This window comes from Gavialis gangeticus, unplaced genomic scaffold, assembly GCF_001723915.1.
Source record: "Gavialis gangeticus isolate Ggan-Ray unplaced genomic scaffold, GavGan_comp1, whole genome shotgun sequence".
Taxonomy (NCBI): domain Eukaryota; kingdom Metazoa; phylum Chordata; order Crocodylia; family Gavialidae; genus Gavialis; species Gavialis gangeticus.
Window position 1 is genome coordinate 27,010,553 of NW_017729034.1, and position 20,270 is coordinate 27,030,822.

General features: G+C 42.6%; 1 protein-coding gene across 3 annotated transcripts in view; it reads left to right on the top strand.

Annotated features, from left to right (window-relative positions):
• Positions 1-20,270, top strand: part of KIF6 (kinesin family member 6) — a 518,996-nt gene that overhangs the window by 489,817 nt on the left and 8,909 nt on the right. For all 3 annotated transcript variants that reach the window (XM_019527228.1, XM_019527227.1, XM_019527229.1), the window contains 4 exons: positions 281-365; positions 1,443-1,578; positions 6,298-6,392; positions 19,369-19,458. In XM_019527228.1, the coding sequence (XP_019382773.1) occupies positions 281-365; positions 1,443-1,578; positions 6,298-6,392; positions 19,369-19,458 (406 nt within the window). The remainder of the gene's footprint in view (positions 1-280; positions 366-1,442; positions 1,579-6,297; positions 6,393-19,368; positions 19,459-20,270) is intronic.

Genomic DNA, 20,270 nt, shown 5'->3' on the forward strand with positions numbered 1-20,270 from the left:
ATACAAAATAACTGAACTGAAATCTCTAGTGTTACTCTGGTGAAACTAAGGTCAGGATAAGGCCCATGTTAAGATTCAAAACCCAGACTTCCACCAGGATAAAAGACTAGTGCTGTTCCCTATTGCACCTATCAAGTAGGAGTTCTTATGCTATTCTGAAACAGTTTGGAGTTTTTTTGAGGGGAGGGGAGGAAGGGGATGCAGAGGGTTGGGGTTGTTTTTCTTGTTTTTTCATCCTTGCCCTATCTATTTATTGCTTGCTTCTGGTAACTTCTTGTAGGTGTTGCCAGCCCTTCTGAAGAGCTGAATAAGTCTGATCCAGTGGAAGAGAAACTTCGAGCACAACTTGAAGATGAGAAAAAAAGGTATTATATTTTCCTCCTCTGATACTCCGAATACTGAAGTAAAATGATCCCCAACTGTGTTAATCTTGTTTCTGCTAGCACATTGTTATATAAAAGCTTTTTTTCTGGTTCACTATTAGCTTTCAACTTAAAATGTCAGCTTGTTTCCTTTAAGATCACATGATGCATCAGTAGGGAAACTGTAAACCTAACCTGGTAATCTAAAAATAGCATAGTGCTTGCATATTGAGGATCAGAGTTAGAAATTGGTTCTTCTCTTTCAATTGTCAGAGGCTGGGAGTGTCACCAAGACGAAGTGGTTATCCAGGTGTTACATGGTATGTGTCCCCTCAGCTGTTTCAGGGGCAATGTCCAGGCCTCATTGACCTACTCACAGGTATTACGGTTCAGGGGCTTTATTTGTGAACCAACTAGAAAGAAAAACAGAGGAATCTTCATGGTTTCAAAAATCCTTCCTTCTGCCATAGCACAACTGTGGCCAGGGAGATGAAAGAAATATCAGACACAGGATATCACATTGTCTACATTTTTCAGTTTGCTTCTTAGTATTCCTGGTATCTAGAATCTCTGATGGGACGTCAGGGCTAGCTTGTATTATTGCATATACTGTTAGTTGTCCAACCAATGGTAGACAACATGTCTAGTTACTGAGTTGTCAGTAGAAAATGTGAGCCTCTGCATAGTCTCTAATTGAATCCAGGCATTCTGGCCACCATTTATTTATGAATGGCATGATGCTGTGCAGCCAAAAAAAAAATCATTGACAAATGTGATTGATGAATAGCCTAAATAAACAGACTCAATATCATCCCCACTAGAATGGGAGTAACTTTGTTCTTCAATAAAATAAATACTTTACTGGAGTAGATTTCTTATATTTTCTGTCCATAGACACTCTTATAAAATCAGTGATGATTCACGCCTCTCCTTGACTTTTAGCAGTTGTTTTGAAGTTCAGGGTTTGTAACTGCCCTGGATAACATAAAACTTCATTAAGAGATCTGTCAGCATTTTTTCTCTGGGCCAAAGATGGAATTTCCCTGTAGTAAACACACTCTCTTCTTCTTTTCATTGTAGTTATAAAACCATGTTCAATCGTTTGAAAGGGCTGAAGATAGAGATTGAACACTTGCAGCTTCTTATGGAAAAAGCCAAGGTGAAACTGCAAAAAGACTTTGAAATCTGGTGGTCTGAGGAAGCAAGGAGTCTGCAGGTATCAGATTGTTTTGCATCTCCTTCAGTACAATGCAGATATAAAATTTAAAGTACACTTGTCTAAAATTGTGATTGATTCAGTAGGAAAGACACTGAAGGCTAAGATTTTGGCCATGACTCTCTTCCCGCTCATTCTGGTATAAACTCATTCTGTTTAGTTCAGAAGCAATTTATGTTAATCTTGTCTCCAGTTTCTTCTTTTTCTTTTTTTTTTTACATCCTGCCTGAGAAACACGTCCTAGGAATTCCAGATGATTTTTTTTAGAGGTCTTTGTAATGGCTTCCACACTCCAGCCGCTTGCCACCCCCTGGCCCCACACAGGCTAATATACCCCGGGCCTCACACACCCCTAGGGGTGGCTCTGACTACAGAGTAAGGGTTTTTGGGTAGGTGTTTACACATGTGGGGATTAGGGAGAAGATTTGCTTCCAGGTCCCTGCAGGCCTGCAATGGGCCTCTGCCACCACTAGGGGGAACTCAGGGGCTGGCAGGGAGCACCAGGCCAGGAGACTGCTGCTGGGGCAGGGAAAATCGGCAGCAGGGAGCTTCTGGCCCTGGCTCCCCGATCAGGGGCACGGGGCTTAGAAAGAGCTGCTGGGGAGGGGCAGGTCCCAGCCCCCTGCCCCTAGCTGCCCCACTGGTGGACAGTTCCCGACCAGCCCATGGCTGCATGGGGAAGTCCTCATGTGCAGCCCAGAGCTGTCTATGGACTGCCCAAAACAGGACAGTTCCCAGCCACCTCCAGGCTGTACTGCTTCCCCATGCAGCCTGGGACTGGCTGGAAACTGTCCCAGTCAGGGGCAGGTCCGAGCCAGCTCCAGGCTAGGCAGAGCCCTGTCTCCATGCAGGGAGCTCCCAGCTCCTGCTCCGCAATCACAGTTGCAGTCACGGAGTGGAGGCTGGGAACAAGCTCCCAGCCTGTTCCCAGTTCCACAGTTGCAGAGCAAGGGCTAGGAACAAGCTCCCAGCCCCTGCTCTGTGATTGTGATTAAGGGAGCAGGGCCCGGAAGCTCCCTGCCACCAGGTCAGGCAGACATTGTCCCTATCAGGGCATGCAGGGTGCGGGGGCTAGGGAGCTTGTTCCCCAGCCTAGTCCACCACCAGCTCCATGCTTGTGGAGCTGGGTGGGAAACAGGTCCCCTGCCCACACACACCCAGCAAGGAGCTCCCAGTGCCAGCTCCATGGTCATAGGGCTCAGGCTGGAAGACTGTTATCTCCCAGCAGTGGATCTGCGATTGCAGGGCTGCTGCTGGGAAATGCTGTTCTCCCAGCCTGAGCCAGATAAGCGTCTCCCAGCCTGCGCCCCACAACTGGAGAGCTCAGACTGGGAGATAAGAGTCTCCCAGCCCCCCACTCCTCGATCATGATCTGGGAGCAAGGGGCTTGGAGCTCCCTGCTGCCAGGGCAGGGGGACACAGTCCCTGCCCAGGTTCCTGTGGTAAAGCCTGTCCTGGCAGCTGGCTCCTGGTCAAGTGTCCACACAAGGGCTATGGCACCATTACTAATGATGAGTATTTTTGCTACTTGCATTTCATAGAATCATAGGAAGTTAGGTTTGGAATGGACCTCAGGTCATCTTGTCCAACCCCTTGCTGAAAACAGGACCATCTGCAACTAGATCATCCCAGCCAAAGCTTTGTCTAGCCAGGTTTTGAAAATCTCCAAGGGTGAAAATTGCACTCCTCTCTGGGTAACTTGTTGCAGTGTTTTACGACCCTCCTAGTGAGAAAAGTCTTCCTAATATGCAACCTAAACTTCCCTCGCTGCAACTTGAGACCATTGCTCCTTGTTTTGTCATCTTCCATCACTGAGAACAGTCTAGCTCCACCCTCTTTTGAATCCCCCTTCAGGTAGTTGAAGGCTGCTCTTAAGTCCCCTCTCAATTGCCTCTTGTCTAGACTAAATAAGCCCAGCTCCCTCAGTCTTTCCTCAGAAGTTATGTCCCCCAGCCCCCTCACCCTCTGCTGGACTTTCTCCAATTTGTCCACATCCTTTCTGAAGTGGGGTGCCCAAAACTGAACACAATTCTCCAGATGTGGCCCCACCAGTCCTGAATAGAGGGGAATAATCACTTCCCTTGACCTACTGGCAACACACCTATCCATGCAGCCCAGTGTGCCTTTAGTCTTTTTGGTAACAAGGGCACACTGCTGGCTCATACTCAGTTAATTGTCCACTGTAACCCTCAGGTCCTTTTCTGCAAAGCTGCTGCCTACCCAGTCAGTCCCCAGCCTGTACTGGTGCATGGGATTGTTCCATCCTAAGTGCAGAACTTTGCACTTGTCCTTGTTGAACTTCATGAGACTCCTTTTGGCCCAAGCCTCCAATTTGTCTAAGTCACTCTGAGAGATTGGAAAGCTGTCCATAGACAGCTGACTGCAGGTAGCAAACGTACTCAGTATTAGGAAAATTTACTATGAACTAAGCATATACATATGTAGATGCACATGCTAACTTCCCAGTAAACTATGCTAATGTGAAGTTAAGCATCTCCTGTAGATGTGCCCACATGTGTTTTCATCAGTAGTGTAACTGAGGGCAAGTGGGGGCAGAGAGGGAGGTGGAGCACTGCATAGCATTTGCTTGGAGCCACACAGTTGCACTGGCAGCACAGCATCAGCTGGATGTCTCCACTTCCTCCATGCATTGTAGCTACCCTAGGCACTCAGCTGACTTGTTACACCTCTTGTTTTCATGTACTGGAACATGTCAGCCACCATACCAGCCAAGTCCAGCGGTAGCACACCAGCAAAGTCCAGCAGAGGCAACTAGTCTAAAACTTCCCACGACTGCAGTAGGGATGTGAACAGTTAAACAAGTAACCTCCCCCTGCATTGCTGCAGCTGTTCCTGAGAAGCTGCAAGCTGGTGACTGCAGCCCTTCGCTGGCTGCTGGTGACTGCAGCCCTTCGCTGGCTGCTGTCCTGCTCCCCCGCCCCCCCGGGCTCTCTGGGCTGTGCTGCCTGCCTGGTGGGACTGCTTTGGCCCCAGCCCCCCAAACTGCTCTAAGTGGGTGGGTGCAACCCATCCTCTACGGCACAGCAGGGCAGGGCAGGGCAAGCGCCGGCCCAGGGCTAAACACCATCCCCCCCTGACTTCGCAGAGCCACAGACTGGAGCCCAGCACCACCACCATGTTTAACCTGTAATTACAACAAGTTAAATTAATATTTAATCAGTATTTACATCCCTAGGTTGCAGTGACTTTAGTAGCACTGCAGAATATGTAGGCTCCCCAGTGATTCATCTACTTGCAGCTCAGAATGGAGAGATTCTGGTTCTGGAGCCCAGTTCCATGATTAGCATTATCACCAAGTTTAGGAAACCTATAGAAGCAGAAATCCTGCATTTAAAAACTGAATAATTTAAAATAATAATGTGAGAAGTGTGTGCCTTAGTAGAATAGCTAAGATACAGGGTTTTGCATTCACCAAAGATATCACAAGAGCAAAAAAAAATGTTTTTTAAATAGTCTTCTCCATTTCTTTCACAGGCTTTCTTTCTCTTTGTCATTTTTCTGAAAGGTTTCCCTTTCAAGATTTTCATTAAGATGGAAATAGTTGTGTCTGTAACATTTTGGAAGGGAGCCCTGTTATGTCTGCTAGTAGATGCTCATCCCTAAACATTTGAGACCATATCTGTTTGGCATAACTAATTTCATAGCACATCACAGCAATTATGTTTCTACTGAATCCAAACAGTATATAGTTATTTAAAAGACAGTATTTATGCCTTGAACAAAAATGTAACCTAAAATACATTTTTTACTTGTTCAGCCAATATTCCTTTTTGTTCTAAGAAATAATATTAACAAGACTTCAGAAAACAATATAGTTAGGTACTGAATAACTTTCCACAGCCTTGTTAAAGTGACATGATGACAAAACACAACTTAACTAACTTAATTGTAAGTTGTGGTTATAAAATATGTCAAGTCAAAACACTTTTAACTGTGTGGGTGGCAACAGGGAAGGTTTAATAGCCGTACTTGCCTGCAGATACAACTTTTCAGAGAGCTGTGTATAATCCCTATACCCACTATAGGATATTTTCTGTCCCCAGGAGAGGCTCAGGACTCAGCCTGTCATGATTCATCATGGGAAGATTTCGAAATCTGATCTAAATAATTGACTTTGATACCTTGGACCTCCACCTATCTATAGATCTAAGCTCCTTAAGTAACTCGGGTCAGCCAACACCTGCTCATACTTTGAAAGCCTGAGATCTGAAATTCTTATACCAACCCTAAACACTTTCTTTTAATGATCTCATAAGTTTTTGTCCAAGTGATAAGATCAGTTGAAGAATGCAGCTGAATTGAAAGTTATTTTTGTGGGTACGAATTTTTGGGTAAGATTTTAAAAGTACTGAGTGGCTTAACTTAGTCACAGTTGAAGGTACTATTAAAACTCCCATTGGGCTCGTCTGCACGAGACCTTAAACGTGCAGTAGACTAATTCTACTGCACATTAGCATGTCATGGCAAAAGCCATGTTATTGCGCTAATGCACAGTAGAACTAGTCTACTGCACATTAGCATCACTAAAAAGATGTGCACTGGTTAATATGCATCGAGTTAGTACCTGTTATTACAGTTACTAAACTTAATGTGCAGTAACTATGGTTCATTAACACACATATAGACTTGCCCGATTCCAATAGGAGTAGAGTTTTGCTCACTTTCAAACATCCTATCTTACATGTTTGTTTTTTCTAGGAACAACTGGGAACACCACACTTGAGTAATTCACCAAGTGCCTTGACAACTTCTCCCCAGTGTTTTGAATCCCAGCATCAACTGTATAACAACAGGTAAGGTAGATGTTTTTTGCAGGCTTACTGTGCCACCCTCTGCACAGCTGATGACATTGTTCAGTGAAACACTCCCTCTCCCTTTTTCCTTAGCTTGGAACATTCACTAAGAAAATGGCTTAGAAAGAACTGTATTGTACCATGATAGTTTTTATAGTTCAGCAAAATGTTGGACATGAAAAATGGATGAAAAAATAAATAGAAGAGATTTTCTTTTTATCTTTTAGTGATCACTTGCAGTGATATTTTGGGTGTCTTGTTCTATGTAAAATATGTTGCTGATAAAATGCTTTGCTGCTATAGTTATTGTTATTCATTTAAATTTCATAGTAAATTTAATATTGCAGAATATTAAAGCCTTCTACGTTTTTGGAAAAAGCAAACATCTTTCCTGACCCTATTTTAGGGTGAGCCAGTAAATCTTTCACTTCCTTCCTGAACAAATTTGCAGATGACACTAGCCTGGAAAGGATTGCAAATACTTGGAGGACAGGAGTACAGTTCTAATGTAACCTGACAGATGAAAAGCTGGGCTGGAAGTAACAGGAAGCAGTTCAGTGCTTACAAATGGAAGATACTACATCTTGGGAAGAATAATCAAAAACACAAATACAAAATGGGTAGCACCTGGCTAGGTGATAGTACTACAGAGAAAGATCTAGGAGTGTTGGTGGATCAAGTTCAATATGAATTTGCCATGCAAGACACAGGATGTGATAGTGCCTCCTTACTCAGCACTGGTTAGGCCTTATCTAGATTTGTCTGGAGTTTTGGGTTCCACATTTTAAAAGGACATGGAGAAGTTAGAGAGGGGCTGGAGGCAGGCAACAAAAATTATAAAGAGCTTGGAAGGCAAGGCATATGAGGAGAGGTTGAAGGAAATAGGTATGTTCAGTTTGTGGAAGAGGCACTTAAGAGGAGACATGATAGCAGTCCTCAGATATCTGAAAGTCTCCATAAAGAAGAGGGAAAACAGTTTTCCTGTCTGGCTGCAGAGAGCAGAATATGGACCAATGGCCTAAAGTTGCAGCAAGGTAGATTAAAGTTAGATATCAGGAAGAACTCCTCCGCTGTTAAAATAGTGAAGCAGTGGAATAGACTGCCTAGGGAAACTGGAATTGCCATCACTGGAGGTATTCAAGAAGAGGTTAGGCAAGCATTAATTGGGGATGATCTAGGATCGCCTGTGTGTATTCCCTATGGTTCTAGGCTTCACTAGTTGCCAAATGGGGCTAGGAAGGAATTTTTTCCCCTCCTTTTGCTACACATGGCAGGAGGGCTTGGGGGGTGTTTTACTTTCCCCAGAAGCACTGGGTGTTGGCTGTAACCAAGGCTGGGGTCAGGGCCATCCCTGGGGGGGACAAATTGGGGCAACTGCCCTGGGCCCTGTGCTTTGGCAGGGTCCCGCAGAGCAGCAGCAGCACAGAGTGGGCCAGAGCAGCAGCTTTGCATCCAGCTGCTTGCTACTTGCCCCTCCTCTTCCCCCTGCTCCTGCCGCCAATGGCGGCAGCAGCTTCTTTGGGTCCAGGGCCCATGGGATTGGAGCAGGGGCAGGGCCCTGCATGGGCTGATTTTCCCCAGGTCCTGCACCCTGCTTGGGTCAGCACTGGCTGGGGTTCTTGAGTGGAGTGGGGCAGTGCTATTTCTGGGACTTAAACCCAGATGTTCCTGGCTAGAGGGTCTTTCCCCGCTGCTCAGAGTCAGATTGATCACCGTATTTGGAGCCAGGAAAGAATTTTACCCTATGGTCAGATTGGTAATGACTGTGGGGGGTTGCCTTCCTTGGATCTCTCAAGTGTATTGGCCACCATAATCCCCCTGACTTATCTGTGGCATATTAGGGTTTTATGCCTTGTGTTTGTGTTAGGATTGACTGTGTAGTTTTACTAATAGGTTAAACAATGGATTTGTGTAGGATAGTTTGGATAGGGATTATCCTCTCTTGGCAGGGGGTTGGACTAGATGATCTCTGAAGGTCCCTTCCAGTCCTATGTTGCTGTGACTGTGTTATCAAGTAATATCATTGGGCACATGTAGAAACCAGCTAAGTACACACCTGAATTTACCAGTTTTCATGGTTAAAGGGTAAACAAACAAAAGGGCTTTATTTATCCCTAGTGGAGTTCCACCCCTCCTCTCAGCAGCTAAGCTTCCCTGCAAAGAATAGCTCTTTTTACTACTTTGCAAAGATATACTTCAGTGACGTTTGTGATTACATCACGTGTTCCATAAAATATAAATATTGTGTGATACACACAAAACTGGAATAATTTAATCTGCAATACAATCTTGCAGCTGCTGACAGTTGCTGTCATTAACATTTTAGCGTGTACTGTATGCTAGTATTAATTTTATCATGACATTTTCAGTATTTGGAATGGGGAATGCTTCAATTACCACAGTAAATTGGATTAATGTAAGTGATAACCATATGTCTGTTTGCAGACATTTGACCTGAGGGGGCAAGAAAACAAATGAAAAAGAGAGGAAGAAATAAGAAATTGTAGAAAAATAATGCAGAATTGAACTCATTGATATCTGTGTTAGGGGCTGCGTACAGACGTCCAGTTTCTCTTAGGAGGGTCACTGTTCTCCCAGGAGAAACCATAAGTGTGCAGATGTTCAGGATTTTTCTTCCACAGCAAAAATGGCTGCTCCAGGAGAAAAATAACTTTGGAACAATCACAATTAACCCTCTCTTGGGTGAGATTCTCCTGGGAGGGCAAATGTCTGTACAACTTACCCCTCTGAGAAAAGCCATAGCACATTTCTCCAGAGATCCCTCCAGCAGATTCCTCCAGCAGATCTCTTTCTGTGCTGATGAGAAGGGAGTTCCCCAGCCTATAGGTATGCCGCTGGTTCTTCCTGCCCAAGTGCAGTACCCTGCACTTGTCAGTATTGAATCCCATCCTATTCACATTCGCCCACCCCTGTAACCTGTCCAGGTCCAGTTGTATCCTGTCCCTCCCTTCTACCGTGCCCACTTTGCCCCAAACCTTGGTGTCGTCAGCGAATCTGAACAGGAAGCTTTTCACCCCCTTGTCCAAGCTGCTAATAAAGAAATTGAACAATACAGGCCTGAGGACTGAGCCCTGGGGGACTCCACTGCCCGCGTCCCTCCAGGTCAAATATAACCCATCTGTCACCACTCTCTGGGTGCGGCCCTCTAGCCAATTTGTGACCCATCTGTCTGTGTAGGCATCATTGCCACAGTCACCCATCTTTTTAATGAGAATAGGGTGGGAGACAATGTCAAAGGCCTTCCTGAAGTCCAGAAAGACTACATCCACCGTGACACCTGCATCTAAGAATTTTGTGACCTGATCATAGAAGGCAATCAGGTTGGTCTGACAGGGCCTGCTCCTAATGAACCCATGCTGGTTGCCCTCAAGCAACATCCCGCCTGCTGGTCCCTCAGTCCACCCAGGATTCCGAGACAGGCCAATTGGGAACTGGTTTTTCTGGTTTGTTTGTTTTTTTACTCTGCATCACGAATGCAGGATTCAATCCACCCAGGATTCCATTTGAGGTACATCCTGTAGCAATCAGAAAGAAAGAGAGCGAAGAGGTAGGATGACTCCATTGTTAGGGCACCATTGTAAGACATGGTAGTACTGGGTTAAATATGTTCTGTGGGTTTCTGTGCAACCAGAAACACATCACGTTTCCTTATCTCAATTTCCCATTTGTAAAATAGCATGCCTTGATCCCAAGGAAATGCATTAGAGTTTATGAAGTTCCTTGGAGGTCACTGAGCACCAAGGCAGCAGCAGTCATCCTGTGGTGTTCTTTCTTTCTTATTTGTTCCTATCAAGAAAAGTAAAAGTACAGGTGGGTTCCTTTTTAATTTTGTTCTAAAATGATCTTAAAATACTTGTATATGGCTTCTGCACTGCTTATTATGATTAGTCAATGGCACGTCAAAGAAGTATGCTTTACATTTGGAACAGAACAGTCAATTTAGTGCAGTTCTTAGTTCCTAGATGAGTTAATTTCAGTTTTGGAGGGTCCCCTGTGCACAAACAAACTGTCTTGATAATAAATATTTCTATATGGTTCAAGGGGTGCATCTACACAAGATGCTACATTGTCATAGCAATGAACTACATCAACGTAGCATTGGCAGGCACAAACCGTGATGCCACAGCTGTGTCACAGTATGGATGCACTCCCTCACTTCAGTACAGCGATGTAGTGGCTAAAAATAGCCATGGAAGTACTAAAGGAAGTACTAAATGATGGCACAGTAACAACAGCACCAAAGCAGCATGTGTAGATATGCCCAAGGAGTGGGAATCACTAATTGTGGCCCTAGTCTGGGAGTTTTAGGTGGTCTTTACATGTCCAAAGCCTAGGTCATTAAACACCATAAAGTTCAGGACTGTTGACTGATACAATATTTGGGCAGGGGCTAGGGGATGAGGAGGGTCCAGTGTAGCTGTGATTTTGTTTTCCCATAATTAATTTCATTTTTAGAATGGCCCTTTGAAGTTCACTGCTCTCCTTTTCTTCTCCTACTTCCATGGAGAGTAAGTCTTATTTTATATTAAGCTCTTTAAACTGGTTTAACACAAATACATTTCCAGTGTGATATATGGGGAATTAGAAATACAGATCTTGCTATTGTGAGAGTAAGCTGCAGGCTTAATATCCCACTGTGCTCAAGCATTAGGATTTTAGAGGAAAAGTTTCCAGTTTCTATACTATAAAATAGTAGAATGCTTATTTCCAAAGATTCCCTTCAACCAGAGGGACACAGAACTTTACCTATTAATGTCCATTATTATGTAGAATGAGATGCTGGATATACTTTCCCCACTATTATACAGTCCAGGTAAATAAATGACCTTTTGTTACAGAATTTGGCTAGAAACAGGCAGCATTTCCCACAGACCAATACTTCCATCATTACCCATCAGGCAAATTGCTCATAAGAGTAGATACTGACATAGATTATAAACCATGTTATATTTAGGGTGAATCAGTATAAATAGGGAGCCATTTCCAAAAGAGAATTTATTCAGCAGATGTTTTGAATGAACATAAGATCTAAAACTTAGTAGGTTGGTTATCAAAAATGTACAGACTACATCTTTGGAGTGAATAGATGCAAACACTGACTTCAGAAGTAAAAGTAATGGATCAACTGTTTTAGCATATTTTACACTGACATATTTATTCTAATAAATTCCCTTGGTCATCTGACCAATTTGATATTGCATAGTTTATGTAGCATGTTATTGTTTATGGCACACTTTCCTCATTTTGCAAACATTTTAAAATAATTAAATGTGATAAAATTGATAACTGAAAAGAGGAGGTGGGTCATCCATGGTAGGCTGGAAGGGACAAAATTAATCAAGTTTATGCCAAATATTTAAATAAAGCAGTGTTTTTGGTTCATAGCAACCCCACTAGAACTAGTCTGGGATATGAAAGGGTCAATCCTGCTAAGTGCTAAAAAGGTGGGATTTAGAATCTCACTGCATTGGGTGGTAAAGACCCCAAACCAAAGACTTGATCTTGCTTCCGCTGTAGCTGGCAAAACTGTATTGATTTCAACTGAAGCAGGATTGGATTTAGTATTTTGTGCTTGTTAAGATATGCCTTCCCCTTTCCCCACCCTTTCACACACACACACACACACACACACACACGTGCGCACACACACATGCATTGCATGTGCACGCGCACACACACGGCATTCTCAGTGGATTCTAAATGGGATTTGCCTTCCTCTAAGAAAGGTGATTTGTTAAGCAGGTGAGCCAGTGCTACCTTAATAACATTACCTTCTGTAATACATTTCAGATAACTGGAATTTATAGCTGTTTTGTTAATGCTTAACCTGAAACATTCCTTTAAAATAAAAAATGGTTTGCTCCTTCACTCTTGTGACAAGGCTGTGCTCTGGTTAGCTCTGAATGCTTTATTTCCTTCTCCAATCCCAAGCACTAAACTGAAATCCTCAGAAAGCATGAACACAAAACAGATCTCAGACAGTTGCTGTAACTCTTGGTAGGGATGGAAGGTGCAACCTTCTAAGTGTGGAATCAACAACATCTGAAGATGTTAGATGAGAAGCTAAATGTTAGAAGCATCACCAGTATCTGTTTTAATTTTCTTCTGCTTTCTTATGTGTTATATAATCTGTGATGGAGCGTAATGAAAAATCTCTGCACGCAAATAAGCAACAAAAATACCAATGCGCCTGGAAAGAGACTTCTAATAAGACCATTATAATGCATGTGAAGTAATACTGAGACACATTACCAACATTCTGTAGAAGATTCAGAGAGATTAACAAAAGTTTCTAAATTAAATGTATCTTCTCGTTTATACAATGCTCTTAGAAGCAGCACATCCAGACCATTTGGAGGAAATTAATTAGTTACTATAGGGAAGAACTGTACAGTGGGGAGAAAGAAAAGGGGGAAAGCCTGATCCATATCTCCATTTCTGACTGAAAAGGATCTATGAATCTCTTTGTGAATCTTGAGTGAAAGCTCTGTGCTCTTTCTGTCACATTTCCCTACAGTTCTGTGAAGATTATAATGTGTTTGGGAAAACATACTTAATTTGTGAAATTTCACAGGTTTTAACGTTGGCAACAATCTTTCTTGTATATGGCAGTATAGATCTGCAAGTCTGCCAAAAGAATTCCACAAAACTGAAGCCAATTTTGATTTTGTAACCAAATGTAAAAAAGCTTAAATGTAAAGCAATTTGAATTTAGCTGCAAGTATATTACCCACCTCTACAGAGAATGTCTTGCTCCCTATAACTCCAAGGTACACCAGCAATTCACAAGATCTGAGAGCAGTAGCTTGGTCTGTTAAGGCTTCAGAGTTTGCCAAACCATCCAAGACCCTGAGGCAGTTATCAGCAAAAGTAGAACACATGTTGGAGTTGTCAGAAAGGAAGAGAGAGGTAGTTAGCTGTGTTATACTGAAGTGAAGCAGAAGGCAGAATAGAGTTGCACCTTATAGATTAATTCAAAAATGCATAAGCTGTTGTAAGTAACAGTCTATGGGTGCATCTACACAAGATGTTGACTGCACAGTAGCCAGAAAATATTGTGCAGTAGCGCATCACAGCAAACACAGCACTGATATGCCACTGTGCAGTATTATTTACTGTTCACTGGTGCTACTGCACAGTAACTCTGCTTACTGTGCATTTATTTAGTACTTGCTAATACAGATACTGACTGTGCAGTAGCATCTCATGTAGACATGCCTTATAAGATGAACTGCCCAAAAAGGAAGAGGTTTATACTTCTCCAATCTAATCCAAATAGGAATTCAGGTATCTTCAAAATGAATATTTTCAAAAGCACCTTAATGAATAAAAGCCTAAATGCCATATCCACCTTAGTAAATTAGATGCCTAAATTGGATTTAGGCAGAAATTGGTTGCCTAAATCACAAAAAAGTCCAGAATACCCCTGCTTCTACAGCTCCAAAATTCACCTAATGCAAAGATACTGAGTGCTTAAACTTGTTTTGTTGCACTTTATACTTAGACTGTGCTAAATCTAGTATGGAATGGAAAGTTAAGTGGTGTTAAAGGTAGAGCATGCTGTGAGCAGTCACACATTAAAGGATTATACCGTTTCTTGCCTGTACAGCTCTGATTTGCCACTAGAGGGCTGGTGAGTAGGGTCAGGCTAGGAGGCAGGGAGAAGAAGGGCTTCTGGGACAGGGAGGTGCTGGGAACAGTATCTCTTGGGATGCTGGAGGACTGCAAATTGCTCATTTTATCTCCATAGTGGACACCAAAGTTACCCTTAGATGAGCTAAGTAGTAAGTAGGGCTCAGAACGAACCCTTTCGTGAACTGGCATAACTTTGAGATGCTCAGAGGGCACTAAGCACAGGTTAAGTTTTAACGTGCAGGCACTCATGTTTTAAGTACCCTTAGAATGGTCAAAGTGTAACGGGGTTTCCACACAGGTACTGAAGCACTAGTGAGCATCCACGTGCCTAGCTCATGAGTTGCATTGTCGTTCAGAGATGAAGCAAATAAGATGCTTTTAGGTATCTGGAAGAGCTCAATCTGGCAGACATGCAAACAAAAGGAAGCATGATTCTATGGCTTAGTGGTCAAGGCACTCAATCAAGGGACAAAAAATCAGTAACTGTCCCAAGTCAGTCCTAACCACTAGGCTACAGAGAGGTTCCCTCTTGCCTCCTTTCCTTCTGGCCCCATTACTCTTGTATTCATGGCTGCACAATGAACCACCTTCAAAAGAAGGAGTGGAGAGTAGCCCCACTCAAACTATTCTGTAGCCTCAACTTCAGGGTACTTTCCAACATGGTATTAGATGTAGCTTTGACTCCCTATAGGCTAAAGAGGCCCCAAAGCAAAGGTCTCCCATTTCCAAGGCCACCCAATTTTTGCCTATAATTATTATACACAAGGTCAATGTCACCAATCCCTGCCCAGTTAGGCACTTCCCCTCAAAAGAGGTCTCTGTGTTCTTAATCTCAAGTGAACAGAGACTCCAAATATGCTGCCCTTAGTTGAGGCAGAATTTTGTACTTAATGCTTTCTGATTAGCTAGCTCAAAGGAGTTCCCTGGCCTCTCTGAAAATTCTTTTGGAGGCATCTAATTCTCCCCATTGACTATGAAGGGAGACTGGGTCCCTAACCCTATTTCTTTGAACCATTTTCTTGATGCCAGGCACCATATTTTAGGCATACCACATCTTTAATTGGAGTTGCCTAAAGGGCTAAACAGGATCTTGCCTTAAAGTCTCATTTAGAAAAGTGATTTAGGAATTTAGAAGCCTAATTGTCATTAAAGGTCAATGGAATGTATATTCATAAGTACCCCAAGTCACTTTTTAAAACAAGATTTACTTTTCTAAACCTCTCATGTGTTTTTGAAGATTTTACCCAAGATCTAAAGTTCTTTACTGAATTGGTAGTTCTGGAGAAGTGTGAAACTGCTTTGTGTCTAGTTATCATTGTTGTCATTGTTGGCAGTCCTTTGATACAAGGATGATAGTCTTCCAGTACACAGGAAAGTCATCAGTGAGTCTGGGGGTGGCTGCAGAGGCCAATCCAAGATCTGCATGTTCAACTGCAGATATGGCGTGTAGTTCCAGAAAGAAGGAATGGATCCTGATGATGTCAAGTCACAGCTCTTAACCTTTGTTTCACTTGCTTATTTACCTCCATAGTGAGGCAACTGTGCACAAAATGGTCAATGACTTGTTGTACTTTACAGAGCCACTGGGGATGATTCACTGTTTGAGCCTTCCAAGGATTGATGTTAATATTGCTTTCATCAGATTGGCCTTCAAGGTGTACTTGAATCTCTTCTTTTGCCTACCTCTAAAGTGATTACCATTAGTGAATTGGACCTGTTTTGGGAGCTAGTTGTCAGGTATCCATACGACATTCCTGTCCAATGGAGCTGATGTTGTATAAACATGGCTGGTGGTGTCTGCTTGAGCCAAAACACTAGCATTCATTCTACTGTCCTTCTGATTGATATGAAGGGTTTTCTGAAGACTGCTTTCAAGGCTTTCAGGTGTTGCCAATAAGCTGTCCAGGTTACACACCCACCAAAACAACAGAGTAGGGATGGCAACAGCCTAGTAGACAAGAAGTTTGGTTTGAGCCCTGATATTGTGATTATCAAAGACACAATATTGGAGATGTTCAAAGGCAGCACTGGCAGATTCTATTAAGTGTTGAGTATCATAATTTTTTTTTATGTTATAAGGAAGGTGACTACTGAGATAGGGTAAATGCTCAACACTGACCAAGAACTGCCCTCTAATTGTAAAATGTAGTGGAGCAGCTGGTTGTTTTGAAAGAGCCTGGTAAAGTATCTTGGTTTCTGTGAAGTTGACAGTGAGTCCAAGCATTTCATCTGCTTCACAGAAGACATCAGGAATGATGTGGAGCTCCACAGTCGATAGGACACACATGAGACAATCATCAGCATACTGAAGATGAGTAATGGAGGTGTTGGGTATCCTGAATTTGGAATGTAATCAGTTGATGGTAAAGAGATTCCCATCCATGCAGTACAGATTTCCCTCACTTTATGCTGTACATGCATTCCTGGAAAATGACACATAACTCAAATTTGCATAAAGGGAACCCACTTTACAATGTAACAAATAGGGATACGTTCCAAGACCTCGACTGTACTGACCCCTGGACCCATTTCTACCACTTTCACAAAACAACTTTGGTACTCACCAACAACAGACAATACGCACAAGCACTATCATAATGGAGATGGCAGCTACAGAAACACGTGTTGCAGACAATGAACGAGGAGCCCAGATCCACAGAGGAGACTATATTTTGGTGCATATCACTCCCACAATGTACCACCCAAAGCAGCTGACTGTGGGCTTCTACCACACCAATCGCATAAAAGTGAATTTACCTCACATATAACAAATTTTTGGTATAAAAAGTGTCAACGCATAAGAGCGAATTTGCACATACAGAACCTGCATAAAGCGAGGGAAACCTGTACTAGATGCTGATTCAAGATGGAAGTCTATCAACAATGAGATATGGAATAGCTGCAATACAGATGGAAAAAAGTATTGGTGCAATCATGTATCATTGCTTGACCGCAGTTCTCATGTTGAAGGGGTCCACATTCAAGCCATTGCTCAGGACAGTTGCTGTCATGTCTTCATGAAGAAGTTTTATGGTACCAAATTATGGTAGGCATCCAGATATCACCAGGGCTTCTCTGTTGATTGAATCAAAAGCCTTAGTCAGATCAACAAAGGTCATGTAAAGATCTGTGGTGATCAACGGCACGTCTCCTGCAGCTGTCTAGCAAGAAAGAACGTGTCGATTGTACCTCTGGATGGTCTGAAACCACATGGGTAGGAATATCCAGAAATTGCGCTGGAGGTGCACGGCACGGTGACTTCTTTAATTTTGGAGTTTCCCCCTGTGCCCTTCCCCCCACAACAGATTGGCGGGAGGGGGAGGGGGAGGGGAAGGTCCATCACTCACCACCCATGCCTAATGGCTGAGAGGTGAAAACCACTGCAATTTTCACCTTCTGGCCATCAGGTATAGGTGGCAAGCAGTGAGCAGCAGGGCCCCTCTGCCAATCAGCAGCAGGGGGCACGCGGGGGAGACTCCAAGATTAAAGAAGCCGCCGCGCCACGCACTTTCGGTGTGAATTCCAGAGATTCCTACACATTGGGACTCAGGTAGACTCTCCTTGGTAAAGGGAGTGAGTCTATTGAAGAGAATGTGGGTGAGGATCTTCCCAGCTATGAACAGAAGTACAATGCCACAGTAACTGGTGCAATCCAATCTATCTCCTCTCTTGAATATGGTTACAATTCTGGCATCTGTCAAGTCACTGGGAGTCTGTTCTAGTCATGGCAATACATCAATAATATGTGACTTATCACTTCTTTGAAGATCCCTGGAATGCCTAGACACACTACCATGAGCTAATCAAGAACTATTCATTTGTTTCTATGTATGTATTTATTTGATTTCTATGCCTTCCTCTCCAGAAAGGCTCAGGATGGGTTACAGTATTAACATTAATTGTAAGTTGTATTGTAGTTAATTTAAACTTACTGTCACCTGAGTTCAGTTAAGCAGGTGTAAATGATATGGCACTTTAGGAGTTAAGTAGAAAAGCTTAGCTCTAAATCCATGAGCTACTCATCTGAAAAAGACTTACACTCTTGGGCACAGTATATTCTGCAAAACTGAACCTGGCACAATGTAATATAGTAAAATATCGGTAATAAATTTCTTTCCTTTTTCAAACTCTGCCAGAAATATCAATTCATAAGCCAAAATGAATGAATTACTGTAAAGTTAGAAAAGAGCAAGAATACAACAATCCTGCCACCTAGTGGAAATATCCTGCTTTTGAATAATTCCATGTTGCCATTCTCTTGAGTATTGGCACAGGAAATACTGCTACATATGCCAAACCCAAGGGCAGAGGAGAGAGTCACTGGATTAGGGAAAATGTCATTCCATAACAGAAATCTACCCCTCCCAACTGATAAATCCCTTGATAATGAAATCTAATGGCATTCCTGTAGGGGCTGAATGTGCTACAGCTGTTTGAAATATATTGGACTGTCATCAGTAAGCCAGCCATCAAGGACTTTGATCATTTTTATCCAATTTCCACTTGATTTCAATAATAATTTTGTCCAAACAAAGACTTAGTAGAAAGTGAGCCAGGTCCTCAATATTTGGCTCAACCTAAACTCAGGGAATAAACCAAAAAAATTACAAATTGTATTTTTAAAACATACCCAAGTACACATTAAACTCCTGCATAGAAGTTTATGTGCTGTGTCTACAGACAGATTCTTTTAACAGCTTGGTTTTTTTACCTCTTAGTAGCCATCTTACCTGTACAGGTGCAGTTATTGTCATATAATGTGGATAGAAAATTCTCCTTAGATTTGTAGATTCATAGACCGTAAGGCCAGAAGGGACCTCGGAAGATCATTGGGTCCAGCCCCCCCGCACTAGGCAGGGGAGACAACTGGGTTCAGGTGACCCCAGCAAGGTGACTGTCCAGTCTCCTCTTGGTGATTTCCAGGGTAGGTGATTGCACCACCTCTGGAGGGAGCTTAGTCCACAGTCTGGACACCTTGACTGTGAAGAAGTTTTTGCTAATGTTGAGCCTGAAATGGTCTTCCAAGAATTTGTGGCCATTACTCCTAGTTTTCCCCTCGAGTGCCCTGGTGAACAGTTGCTCACCGAGCCCTTGATGTACTCACCTAGTGTAGTGGTAAGGTGCTACCAGGTCCCCTCTCAGCCTTCTTTTCCTCAGGCTGAAGAGTCCCGGATCCCTTCAAGATGGCAAGAGATTTTTTTTTTTCCTGGTTAAAACAAGTAAATTATAAAAAACAGTTTCATTGGAGTTATTCAGAATGTATTTGGGGGTTTCCCCTACATAAACTTTTAATTTCCCCTTCATTTCCTCTCCACCCCAGGTTCTCAGAAAGCAGGAGAGCCAATCCCAATGAATATCCTACTGGAGAAAACAGCATGAGCAACCTGAGTGACTCAGCTTCACAAATAAGGTAAGGTCTATGTTTCTGTCACTCAGAAGGGAAGGGAAGCCAGCAAGTTCATCAGTACCCTTAAAGTTCCCTTATCATCTTTCTGTGTCTCCTTAGAAAAAAAATGTATCGATTGCTAATTTGGAATCCAAGTGCATAACTGCAAGCCATATTCACCCCTAAATTTTACCCTAGTCACTCATATTTATATTCATAGTTAACTTATACCTTCCATGCGCTTCCTGTTGTCTGGAGATTGCTATAAGGTCATATTGTGATGTCTATATTATCACAATAAGAAAAGAAAGACATTTGATTAAAAACAAAAAGCACACAGCCACCACCAAACCAGGACTTAGAATGTATAGAGTACTGTACTATATCAAGACCTTAAAATGAGATCTGCAATATTTCTCATTCCTATGCTTTTTTTCATTATCCTGATAGTGAAGTCAATTTTATGTAGAATCTTACTATGTGTATTTCCTTAAGACATTCATAATCCCTGTCCTGCATATTACCCCAGTAGCTTTCTGAAATCAGGAAGCCTGGTGCCTTTCTATATTGTCAGTGAGTATTTGCAAAATCTAATCAAAAAGGCATGGCTTCACTATGATCACATAACATTTTAAAAGAGGCTACAGAGCTTTTTTCAATCATTTATAACTGTTTTAGTGTTCCTTTTTCCATCCTTACCCACCTAAAGGCAGTAAACTTCCAGGAGACAGATCCTTGCTGCATTTCAGAATTAACACTTTAGACACTTTGCTGTTGCCACACTTATGAAATGTGGTTCTAAGAAAAATCCAAAAAATGTGGTTCACAGTTTTGTA